The sequence below is a fragment of the Protopterus annectens genome, chromosome 13.part0 (assembly GCF_019279795.1).
Source record: "Protopterus annectens isolate FY-2018-M chromosome 13.part0, PAN1.0, whole genome shotgun sequence".
Classification (NCBI taxonomy): Eukaryota; Metazoa; Chordata; order Ceratodontiformes; family Protopteridae; genus Protopterus; species Protopterus annectens.
This window is the reverse complement of record NC_056747.1, coordinates 565085720-565097790: the sequence shown is the minus strand read 5'-3', so window position 1 is coordinate 565097790 and position 12071 is coordinate 565085720. Positions and strand designations below refer to the sequence as shown.

General features: G+C 41.7%; 1 protein-coding gene across 2 annotated transcripts in view; it reads right to left on the bottom strand.

Moving 5' to 3' along the window:
• The window catches only part of MRPS17 (mitochondrial ribosomal protein S17), a 131287-nt gene that overhangs the window by 63804 nt on the left and 55412 nt on the right, over positions 1 to 12071 (bottom strand). For both annotated transcript variants that reach the window (XM_044054207.1, XM_044054208.1), the window contains exon 2: positions 5097 to 5240. In XM_044054207.1, the coding sequence (XP_043910142.1) occupies positions 5097 to 5240 (144 nt within the window). The remainder of the gene's footprint in view (positions 1 to 5096; positions 5241 to 12071) is intronic.

Here is a 12071-nt window from a genome sequence, read left to right as displayed (position 1 = left end):
CAAGGTAGAAAGTCTTCTTAACCACTTTGGCAACGTGGGTGTCAAATGAGAGGTCACTATCAACTTGGGTCCCCAAGTCTCTGATTACTTTTTCGGTACTCAGTGGGTTACTGTCTATGTGATAATTTGTGGGTACTTTGTTTTTCCCAAAGGGGATGACTATACATTTCTTGGCATTCAGTTTAAGGCCATGATTCCGGCACCAGCTGTCCGTTTCGGTGAGGCCTTTCTGTAGGGATGCATGTGTCAGCTGGTGTATCGACTATGGCGCCTAGTTTGCAGTCATCTGCGAACTTTGTCAGCCACAACCCTTCCATGTTTGCTTTCACATCTGAGAAGTAAATGCCGAACAAGAGGGATCCCAGGACAGAGCCCTGTGGGACACCACTTGTGACTGGCTTTGAGTCTGACATGGCTCCCGCAATCTTGACTTTATGGGTTCTTTTCTTTAGCCAGTTTGCAACCCCTCTTGTGACATATGGATTTACATTTAAGCTGTTTAGCTTATCTATGATCCCCGAGTGGGGGTATTGTGTCGAAGGCTTTAGCCAAGTCCAGGTAGGCTGTATGGACTGCCTTGCCCTCATCAATGGCTCTAGTGACTGCTTCGAAAAAGTCAACCAGGTTCAAAAGGCAGGATCTGCCCTTTACAAAGCTGAACTGGGTGGGATCAAGTGTCTGTAGGTCCCCAATGTCGTTGTTTATGAGTTCCATAATAATTCTTTTCATAGCTTTGCAAACCAGGCTGGTCAAGCTTATGGGGCGGTAGTTACCAGGGTCTGTAGTGGAGCCTCCCTCGTGGAGTGGGACCACTGTTGCTGTACACCAGTGTTCAGGTACATATCCTGTAGTAAGGCTAAGGTTAAATAACATTTTTATATGCGGGTTTAGCTCCTCTTGGAGTTCACGTATCACACAGCCGGGGATACCATCGGGTCCCATAGATGCTGTGTTTTTTGCTTTGCTGAGGGCGGTTCTCACCTGGACATCAGAGATGACAGGGAGGTTACATTCAGCTGGGATGAGTATTTCTTCTTTTGGAGGTGAGGGAGGGGAGAAATTTGCGCTGAACCTGTCTGCCAGAATGTTGGCAATATCTGTGGGTTCGGTAATTTTTTTGTCATTGTGTACTAACTCTGAGCATATCTGAGGGTTTCCGCCCAGGTTTCTAACATAACTGAAGAATGCCTTGTGGTTAACTTAAGTGTCCTTGGCGATTTTTCTCTCAAAGTTGGCCTTGGATGTTTTTATGAGAGAACGTAGCTTTCTACTAGTGCTGATCAGAGATGCCGTCCCTTTATGGGATTTTGCTCTGTCTTGCAATAGCTTCCTTCTTTTGTTATACAATTTGTTTATGGCTGGGGTCCACCAGACAAGACGCTTTCCTTTGGTGGAGAGGGTCTTGGTTTTATTTGGGATTGCACGATCCATGCATTCTTGGAGATGTCCGTAGAAAGCATTTGTGTAGGATTCAGCATTGTGGGATGTAGTTTCCATTGGCCCTGTGGGCTTAAATGATACCATCTCAGTCTTGAGAAGTGTAAAGTCGGCTTTTGAGAAATTTCTCACTGTAGTCTTTTGTGCTGGGGGTGGAGGTGGTAAATGTATATCCAGGGTGATTAGTTTGTGGTCAGATCTCACCAGTGAGGGGAATACTTCCGGTGTGGAGCATTTTGTCCCCATGTTTGTGATGATCAGGTCTAGTATATTATCCCCACTTGTGGGAGAGGTGACTAGCTGTTCCACTGCATTTGAGTTTATGAATTCCAGGAACCTTTGGGCTAAGGTGTTAGGGCTAAGGTGTTAGGGCTAGAATAGTGCACCCAGTCTATGTTACGGTAGTTGAAGTCTCCCAATATGATGGTATTTGGTGAGACATTCATATCTTCCAATGTCTTCAGGAAGTCTGAGTGGGGTTCTTGAGATTGGGAGGATGGTGTGTAACATGCAACCAGTTGTATAGCAGTTTTGCCTACGGTTAGCTGCACCTGGATGGTCTCCGATGCTTCATGAGTTGCCACTAACCTGGAGGTGTGGGTATCCTTGATGAATATGGACACTCCCCCTCCCTTTGTGGTTCGGCCCGGGTTTTGGGGCCAAAAAGCATGATACAAGGTAAAGCCTGGTAGCGCTGGGGTGCTCTCAGGAGCCTTGAACCAGGTCTCGGTTACAGCGCAGACATCGATGTTCTCCACACTGAGGAGTGCTTCGAGAGCCTGCATCTTGAGATTTAGACTTCTGGCGTTGAGCAGCATTACCCTTAATTTTTTTCCATTTTTGTTTTCTAAGGAGGTGGGTTCGTCTTTTGAGCCTTGCCTAAAAAAGGCACTATGGGGGTGGCAAGAGCCTTAGCCAATATCAAAAGCCCAGTGGTGACAGGTGCAAGCCGTCCCTTGCGAAGCAGCGTGGCTTGTCCAGCATGTCATCCCAGGCAGACAGACATTGGATCCCCCTAGAATGACACCAGTAATTGAGCCAATTATTAAAGCTGATCATCTTGTCTTTGTATTGTGGCATCATTCTTGGTGAGGGCAGGATGCTGCTCAGGGTCAGGGTCATACCAGCCTGGGCTACATAATCAGAGAGCACCTCTATGTCTCTTTTCATGTAGTGTTATATGGCGGATCCTAGCCCCCTGATAGGCAGCTTACCGTTACCCTCTCCTTGCTCAGCCTGGTAAGTGGCTCGTCAGTGTGTCTGACTATAGAGTCACCTCTATCACTAGTGTATCAGGCATAGTGTTTGGCCTTAAGGGCTGTGATTTATTGACACACCGATTTATTGAAGTATGTGTTGCATGTGTTATGTTTTGAGGTGGTGGATTTTTGGGTGTCTGCTTTGGGAGCCTCTGTTGTTTTGGTAAGTTTTTTAATACAGCCTCCGAGTATGTTTTTGTGTTATTATGTGCTTGATTTGCAGTTGGGGTAGGTCTATGTGTGACTGGGTTTGTTGTGTGTGTGGTTACCTTCTCCTCCTGTCTGGTCTTGCCAGTCCTGAGTTGAGAGAGTTCAGCCTCCAGTTTGGCTATATAGTTGCATCTCTCACATGTATGTGTGTTTGTTGGGAGGAGGAGAGGGTTGTCTGTGTACATGAGACAATTATAGCATTGTCTCAAGATTCCCAGATTAACCAGCTGAACAGGAGAAGATGCTAGCAATCTACCACTCGACATGCTAGCATATTATGAGAGTGCTGTGCCTTTAAGGGAAGTGGTTGGGGTGGTAGGTGGATGTAGCGCTACTTGAGTTTGAGAGTGCTTGCTTAGAAGAGAAGCTTTGAGAACAAGTGCTATGCTTATAATATAACGAGTAGACTGGTTATTCTAAGAGTAGAGCTTTCTAAGGGAAAATTTGAAGAGCAGACTTGGAGCCAGAAAAAGTTTAACCGGCGCTGCGCGCACAATCGCGCAAAGCCGCGCAAATGCGGATTTTAAACAGGGAACTTCAAAAGAGCTAGAAATGGTCCAAAACAACCAATTACTACAGCTCTTGTGCTGAGGTCACTCCTTCAGGGACAGATAGGCTGCTCAAGGCTCCCCACTCCCACTGGTGAGCAAAGAAACTTACTTCTTATCCAAGTAAGGTAATGGACAACACAGGAACTGCACCACAGCCCAGAATACAGCAAAGCCTGTAAACTGGTCTAAACTAGTCGAGGAGAGGCGGGAAAACAAGGATTTTTTTTTTGTTTTTAGATAGAAAACACCCAGAAATACAGAAGGCAGCAATAAATCAGTTACACAGGCTAGCACACTTTAGTGGGCAGCCTCAATAGTTAAATTAAACAAACAAACAACAGATTTTCGATTAATTTTCAACCAGGTAAAATTTTAAGTGCAGATACTATATAATGCAGCAAACAGTTAAAAAAACAGTATAAGCTTGTTTAAAATAAGCAAGAGAAGGTATTCCAAGTAAAAAACAGAAAAAAATACTTAAATCTGGAAAGTAGTCACTTTTTTCAGTTCTCTGTAGCCAGGACCACTCTGCAGGACCATGTGGAGCTGTCTCTGAGTAGTATAGCCAGAAAAAACCGCTCTGAGGCGGATTTGAACAGGGAACTTCAAAAGAGCTAGAAATGGTCCAAAACAACCAATTACTACAGCACTTGTGCTGAGGTCACTCCTTCACGGACAGATAGGCTGCTCAAGGCTCCCCACTCCCACTGGTGAGCAAAGAAACTTCCTTCTTATTCAAGTAAGGTAATGGACAACACAGGAACTACACCACAGCCCAGAATACAGCAAAGCCCGTAAACTGGTCTAAACTAGTCGAGGAGAAGTGGGAAAACAAGGATTATTTTTTTGTTTTTAGATAGAAAACACCCAGAAATACAGAAGGCAGCAATAAATGTCTCTCTCTTTCTTTTATATATAAACTATGGGAAAATAGCAGCACCTTCACATTTTTAAACTATACCCACAAAAAAAGAAAAAGTAAACAAAAATGATCTAGAGCATTTTAAACAAGGGCAAAACTACCCACTCCTGTACTGTAAAAATTACCCATTTTTGTTAGCCTCTACATATTACTATAAATGATCAGTAGTTCTGCCAGCAAATGGAAAAGGCTTGCAGTGCCACCCACCTTCCAGTAATAAGTATATTGAAACACCAAAATATAACAATACCAGTCATGAGATGACAGAACAGCACGGCATGGTATGTTCTTAAATCACACACCAACTGCAAAAGTAACAGAAAGCTAATACATTCAGCTGTTTGATAATCAAAATTCGCTGCCCTAGTGCATATCAAGGATGTGATATTCTGGATCTTAAAATGAAAACTATAGAAAGAGGCTACCTAAAGGTACAAAATGATAAGTAGCAAAACACACAGACAATTTACAGCATTTATCATCAATTTCAGTAGCTGCCTCCAAAATTTATATATTTTTATGTAAAACACTGGGTAATGTTTCACAGTGACTGAGACTGGTCCTTCTAATTTAGTCCAACATCCCAATTAAACTACTAGTCTCAGTACTGGTGCTATTCATTACTTTTTATTTCCTCAGCAGAAGGCCAGTACCAAGTCATACCTGTGTAAAAAGTAGTAAAGATCATATCATATATTACCATAACTGAAACTTTACCTTAAGTAGGTAGGGATTTAACACAAGCCTTGTTACCCTGACTTTGGCAGTCTTCTGCATTTTTGTCCCAATCACTTTTCCTATGATCCATTTAGCATGGATAGATGCAGTTTTTGCAGACATCTTGCAACACACAGGAATAACCTAAAAAAAGCACAAGAAATGTCAATTTCCTTTTCACAGCCCTGCATAACAAAAAGACTACTTAATGAGCTCATAGTATGAATAATCTTGCTGTGATAAAGGTTAACTCTTTCACGATAAGCAAAATAACTGCACACATATACATACACGTGCTGAAAAAAACAAAAGGCAGGACTTCCATTACAAATTAAATATGTCAATACCAGAAATGAATTCCCTTTACTGCAAACCAGAATGATAACTCAATAAAAGGATGAAATAATTATATTTTATTATGACAGAAACAAGAAACCTGCAAATACTGCCTGCTCTTTAAAGGCATTTAACAATACACCTCCACCCCTACCTCAGCTTTTCCCCTCATCCTTTCTCCACCCTTCCTAAGCTTTCTTCAGTTCCTCTATGGATTAGCCCTCTGAGACTCATTAAGGTAGTCCACTCAGTGAGTCCAACTTTTGTCAAGTGTCTAGTAGTTAGTGCAATGGATTGAAGCTATGAGTTGTCTTGCAGTTAGTATAGAGCACCAAGACTGTGAACTACTGTCTGGCAGTTAGCACAGAGGACTGAGGCTATAAAGTGTTAACAAGCTGCTTCCTGTAGTCAAGGGTTTGACTAGCTCAGCTTCCATTTGCCTATAACTCTGAGTAAGTCACTTAACCAGACAGCATTACTGGGTCAACCCTGAAGAGAGACTTTATTTCAGTGGGCCTATCTGATTAACAAAAAGAAAAAAAGTAATCTAACAAAAAGGAAACAAAAAAATAAATTAAATCACTGAGCTAGCAACAAATAAGACATTTAATAAACATTTATTATCCATGTAGCCAAGTGGGTAGAATTACAGCCTCAAGAGCAGTATGTGCAGGGTTTGAATGCATGGAAGGGAAAATAAGCATTTTGGCTAGGCTTACAAGGGTGTCAGGGCCAATAGCCTAGTAACTTCCTATGATCCTGTTTTCATCCACAATATGTGGGCAAAATCACTTATTAAACTTCTGTTCCTTTTTGAAGCACAGTGATTTATTTTTTTTTTGTTAAAAAATAAACACTTCCATAGATCCAGGGAGTACCCAAGCCATATAATCTACTGCTTGTATGCCACGCCCCACTCCACCTGATCTTTCCTATTTAGAATTATCCCCTCACAACTTCGCAACATGGGCATTAGTATTGCACTTCACTTGCTCTGTGTGTCTGGAGAGTTTACTGCCTGTCGTATTGCCTAATTGAACAACATGCTTTAACTCAATGTACTTTAGATCCTCCAGCTACCATGCTAACTAAACAAATTCCAATGTCCTTCTGCGAAAGACATACTTGCCCGCAAACAGAAAACATTACAATCTAGTTGAGGCCGCCACCCATTAAAAAATGACATTTAGTGGACTAGTAGATTATGAGAAAGTAGAAAACTTGTCTAGACTAGACCACAAAAATCTAAAGGAAAAATGCCAGCAAAAGGAAAAACAGAACAAAACATCACTTCAGTGAAAGCTCTTTGTGTAGGAATTTCAGTGACTATTCTTATATTTTTTGGAAATTTTACAGATGTCTGTCAAAGTTTCTTTTTTTTTCCCTTGTGCATCTGACCATTCCACTGCTCCAAACATATTTACAAGTACCACAAAATGTGTGGAATACTATTTTTGCATAATAACTCATGTTGTCTACAGAATGGCACGCATTCCTGGGTATTCCTTACTATTCTGCGAGTGCACTTAACTGGCTTTTATCAGGAGTCACCCCATATGGAGAAGTCTTCTGGCTTCCTCTTTCTCCCTAAGGCTGGAAGGCCAGCATCAGCTGTTCATCCCCATTTACCCTGGATAGCTCCTCCAGAACTATGGTCCTCCACTTGAACCAAGGTTGCTTATGCTGCAGACAGGGTCCTATTCCTCTGTATCATGAAGCCAACTCTTTGGGAATATTTTTTATTCCAATACTGTATGCAACTCCTCCAGTAAGATAACATATTCACTGTGAGGTCCTGCTCGTGTTTCTCACAAGCTGTTATACTGTAATAAAAGGACAGCCACAGCTCAAAACCTAACTCAATACAAACTTTAACCCCACAAAGGCAAATATATGCAGGACATCATGGTACATAAAACAGTAATATTAAGCTTTGCTATACATGCTCTTTAGTAACCACTTAAGATTTCTTTATCTTTTCCAACATGCAAGTTTTCATTCACATATGCAGATACACTTTCCCCAAATATGGCCCTGATGCAAATTTCCCCAATGTGGTCCTGTAGTTCTGTACCCCCCTGTTCTTGCTGGAGAGTGCTGTACCCCAAAACACCCACCAGAAGTCATTTAGGCTCAGCTAGAAGACAGCCTGCCAAAGAAAAGCCATCACTTGGTCAGATGGCAGACTGCACCCCAACTCCACGCTACAACAAGCTCATCTATATTCTCATATACATCTCACTGACACATCAGTGACTCATTCTACAGCAGTGAGTCTGTTATGAAATATTATAACACTCTGCATGAGTGTTTAATCTTGATTCCTACTCTCAGACTTTTATACCAGCCCCAATATGGAGCTCAGTCATGCTACTGTCAAGCTCACCACATCTCTTCTGGCAAAACGCCCTCTGCAATACCAGAAGTGCATTACTATGCATCGTTTAATCAGTCTGCTCATTTCCACTATAGAAAACAGGAAACTCTCCTACATAAACTGCAACAGAATGTGTACCCAACCTGATCAGGAGGCATTTGTATCACTCTGGATGAATGCAACACTCAAAGTGGACTAAGCTTCACACTTAAAGGGCTGATAAAACATCTTTGATTACTTTAAAATATCGGCAATTACTGAACTGAGTTGTTTAATGAAGGTGAAAGTCAATACAAAAACTAGTCAATTTGGACAACCCCATACCATACAGAAATCAATGTCAGGTATGTTTAATTCCCATCATTCCCAGCTAAGACATTCTGTGCAAACTACATACCTGCCACCTCCCAAAGCCAACCAGTTTCCACTACTAGCCATTTCCTGCCCTTTCACCTCCCAGTAGAAATGGATATCTGTAAACTATAATTTCCAGTCATTAAACAAGCACATTGATAATCATCCAGGGGGGGGGGGGGCGCACAGGACCTGAAAGACACGTCAAGTTCAAAAGAATATGCAACCATTCACTGCAACTCCCACTATACAAATGTTCATTTTTCCTTCACAGTATGTCTCTCTCATTATTTGCAAATTAACTATTTACAGTGGTGTTATGAAGAGGCACTGTTGCCTCTCACCAAGAGATTTTCCAGTTAGGTTCTTAGCTGGGGTGTCTTCTTCAGACATCCTGCATGCCTTCCATGTGTATGAATGGGTTTTCTGTAGGTACTCCAGTTTCCATCCAAACCCCTAAGACATGCAGAAGGTGTAAAGGATACTCACAATTAACTTGAAGCTGCATGCAATGTGTGTGAGATTCCGAAGAAAGGCCTGGTGATCTACATTAACTACTTGCCTAATAAATTCTGTAAATGTCGTCTACTCTTCCTGAGGCTGCTACAGTCAGAAAAATTACAGAATAAGATACAGTAAATGCCTTTGATTAAACCTAATCTTCCAACTGCATTCAGAATTTTAGGCAAATTTTACTTCTGTTGCTACTTTCAAATCTTCTGGAACTGGCAGCATTCTATGCAGTTTTAGGCAAATTAAACCACCACAAACGACATTGTACCTGTGACATGAAGCATTTGTTGTATCTGATGAAGTCTTCAAACTGACGAAAACGTGTGTGGAGTGTACTGCTGCTATAATTTTGACACGTTAATAAACCTGGTTGATTTTCGCCTGATTGTGAGCCTTATTGCCTAAACTACAGGACTGGTGTGGCTGCTTCTTTTGGTGAAGTTTGTTTTATTGCAGCGCTGTTTTTCGAGGTGTGTTTGGTATGGCTGCTAGTCCGGTGGTGTCTCCAGGGCAAGGACAACAGAGGAATTTCCCTGTGGAATCGTCCGGGTCCGAAATGGACGGACTATCCAGGCTCACGGGCCAATTAACAGCATTGATCAACCTTTTGACTCCTTTGGGAACAGGTATTCAGGCCTTACTACAAGAGCAACGCAATTTCCCTAGGTTGGTTGATTCCAACCAGAGATTTGTACCCGTTTTGCAACCTTGTGATGGTGCAGTCCGACCGAGAGAGAACGTACAGGGTGTACGTGCTTCCATCACTGACTTTAACCATACGCCAGCGGTTTTTCATCAAATTGCATCTTCACCCATTTCTGCGGCACAGCCTGAAGGACGTCCTGAGAACAACCATTCTTCTACTTCTTTTAATGAATGGTTTAAGGCTAAACCTAAATTCCTTTTTGAGGAGCACTTTCAGGGCCGTGGAGCTAATGGTGTTGCCTATTCGGAATTGGAACGGCGTTTCGAGAACGCACTTTACCGATACCGGACATTGGAGTTGGACAATTTGTATTTGATGGAAAACTTAAACAAAGGTACTGTACCGAAAGGTTTACGGGTATTCAAATACCCTAATCAGGTTATGGCAGGTAGCCCTTTTCATAAGGATCTCATAGAGGCCTTTGATCAATGTGGGCGTAGTATTGTAAAAGCTATAATTAAAAAGAATAACGAAGAACTGTGTATTTTACAACAAGACATTGCAGTATTTTTTAAAAAAATGTCTGATGATTTATTGTTTAATTCCAACAAATGTAATGAAATTAGAAGGGACATAGATATGCATTGTGAGACTGTGCTGAGTCGTAAGTATAAAAAATTAAGAAGGGATTTAATAGAATACGAACAAGGGCGCCAATACCCTAATCCGCCCCCTTTTAAACCATTTTATCATCATGAGCAGGATTTTGGACCTTTGCTTGATAGTCCCCCCAGAGAAGTTTTATTGGAACAGAGGGATATTTTATCACCTCTTGGTGAATTGACTGAAACTATGGGTGAGGATGAACCAGTACCGCGCAGGTCCGAACGTATCCGCCAACAAGGGCAACAATCACATAATAATTTTTACCCTTTAGACCGGGCCCCTCCGTTATTGAGAGGGGGGAAGGGGGGATACACCCGGGGATGGAAAAGAAACCAGAGACAGCACTGGTAAGAAATTGTGAACACACTGTTACTTCCTTAGGAAACTATACCCTACATTCTTGTAATGACTACCACATTTATAACTACAGTGACTTTGATGTATCAGATTGTTGTTTCCAGTTATTTACCAAGGGGTTTAAGTATGTACCCAGGAAATCCAGTAATTTAATTTCAGCCATTCTGGATCTTAAGCTTTTCACTAGAAAATTAAATTTGGAAAATCTACTGGGCAATTCTAATGCTACCCCTGGTTTTTTTCTAAAGAGATCCAGTACCTTTAACCCCCCCCTTCACCCACAACTCAAAAATTTTGAGAAACGGATTGAGGGCAGGTTTAGGAGGGAGTTAGGCAAGGATTGTCCTGGGGTTAATTTAACCCAAGAGGAGAAAACATTGCTTGAAAACCTTAGGGGGGACCCCACCCTTAGGGTCATGGAACCTGACAAGGGTGGGGGGACAGTCATCATGGATAGTTTGTTATATCAAGGCAAAATGTATGATATCCTTCATGACCACAGGAAATACACTTCTGCCTCCTTGAACGAAATTCATATTTCTTATCACAAGATTGATCTAGTGGTGCAGGACTTATTAGACCAGGAGGTTATTGAGTTCCCGGTTTATACCTTCCTTTCCAATTCAGACCCAAGGATACCATCAATTTTTGGGATACCCAAGGTGCACAAAGACCCCATTGACCCCCCTTTAAGGCCCATAGTGGCCTCTCAAGGTTCTAAAACACACCCCATATCCAAATTTTTGGACTGGAAACTAAAAGAGCTATGGGGCAGGGAGGAATACATTTTAAAAGATTCCTGGGCCTTTTTGCGTCAAGTAACATCGGAATTACTTGTGCCCAATTTGGTATTTTTGACCATTGATGTGGTGGATCTTTTTTCGGTGATTCCCCATGAATTAGGCCTTGAATGGCTAGAGGAAGCTCTTTGGGAATGCCCTAATATCACTAATAGCGATGTGCAAGCCATCACTGAGTTAATGGGAATTGTTTTGAAAAATAACTTTGTGTTCTTTTCTGGAGAATATTTTCATCAGACAACGGGTGTGTCAATGGGGGCAAATTGTGCACCTATTTTTGCTGATATTATTATGCACACTTGGGAAAAGAAGTTTATTCAGGATTGTCCGTTTTCTAAATTTTGGAACTTTTACGTTAGATTCCTGGATGATGTGTGTATTTTTTGGACAGGTACCATGGGGGATATTGAAAAGTTTATTCAGTACATTAATACCACCACTGATTTCCTAAGGTTTACACATCAAGTTTTCCATCACAGTGTAAACTATTTGGATATAACCCTTACCATGGTTGATGGTGGGTTTAAATCTAGTATCTATCGTAAACCCACATTTTCCAATGGGTACTTACATTATCAGAGTGCACACCCCAATTTTCAGAAGAGGGGGATAGTTAAGGGACAATACGTCCGTATTTCTAGGATGACTTCCCTAGATGTGGATTATCGGCATGAATGTGGTATTTTGCAGAAATTGTTTTTGGAAAGGGGTTATCCTGCACACTTGATCCAGACCGTTGAAGAGGAGGTTACTTTGGCTAGATCTTCTAGATTTGCTCCTATTTTGGGGGGGGTTGGTGAAAACAACTTGGATAATAACACCAATAGTAACACTGACAGGTTTGCAGGTAGTTTTACCTTTATTACACAGTTCAGTGGAAATGCCTCCCACATAAGAAATATTGTGGAAAGGGAATGGGATACTTT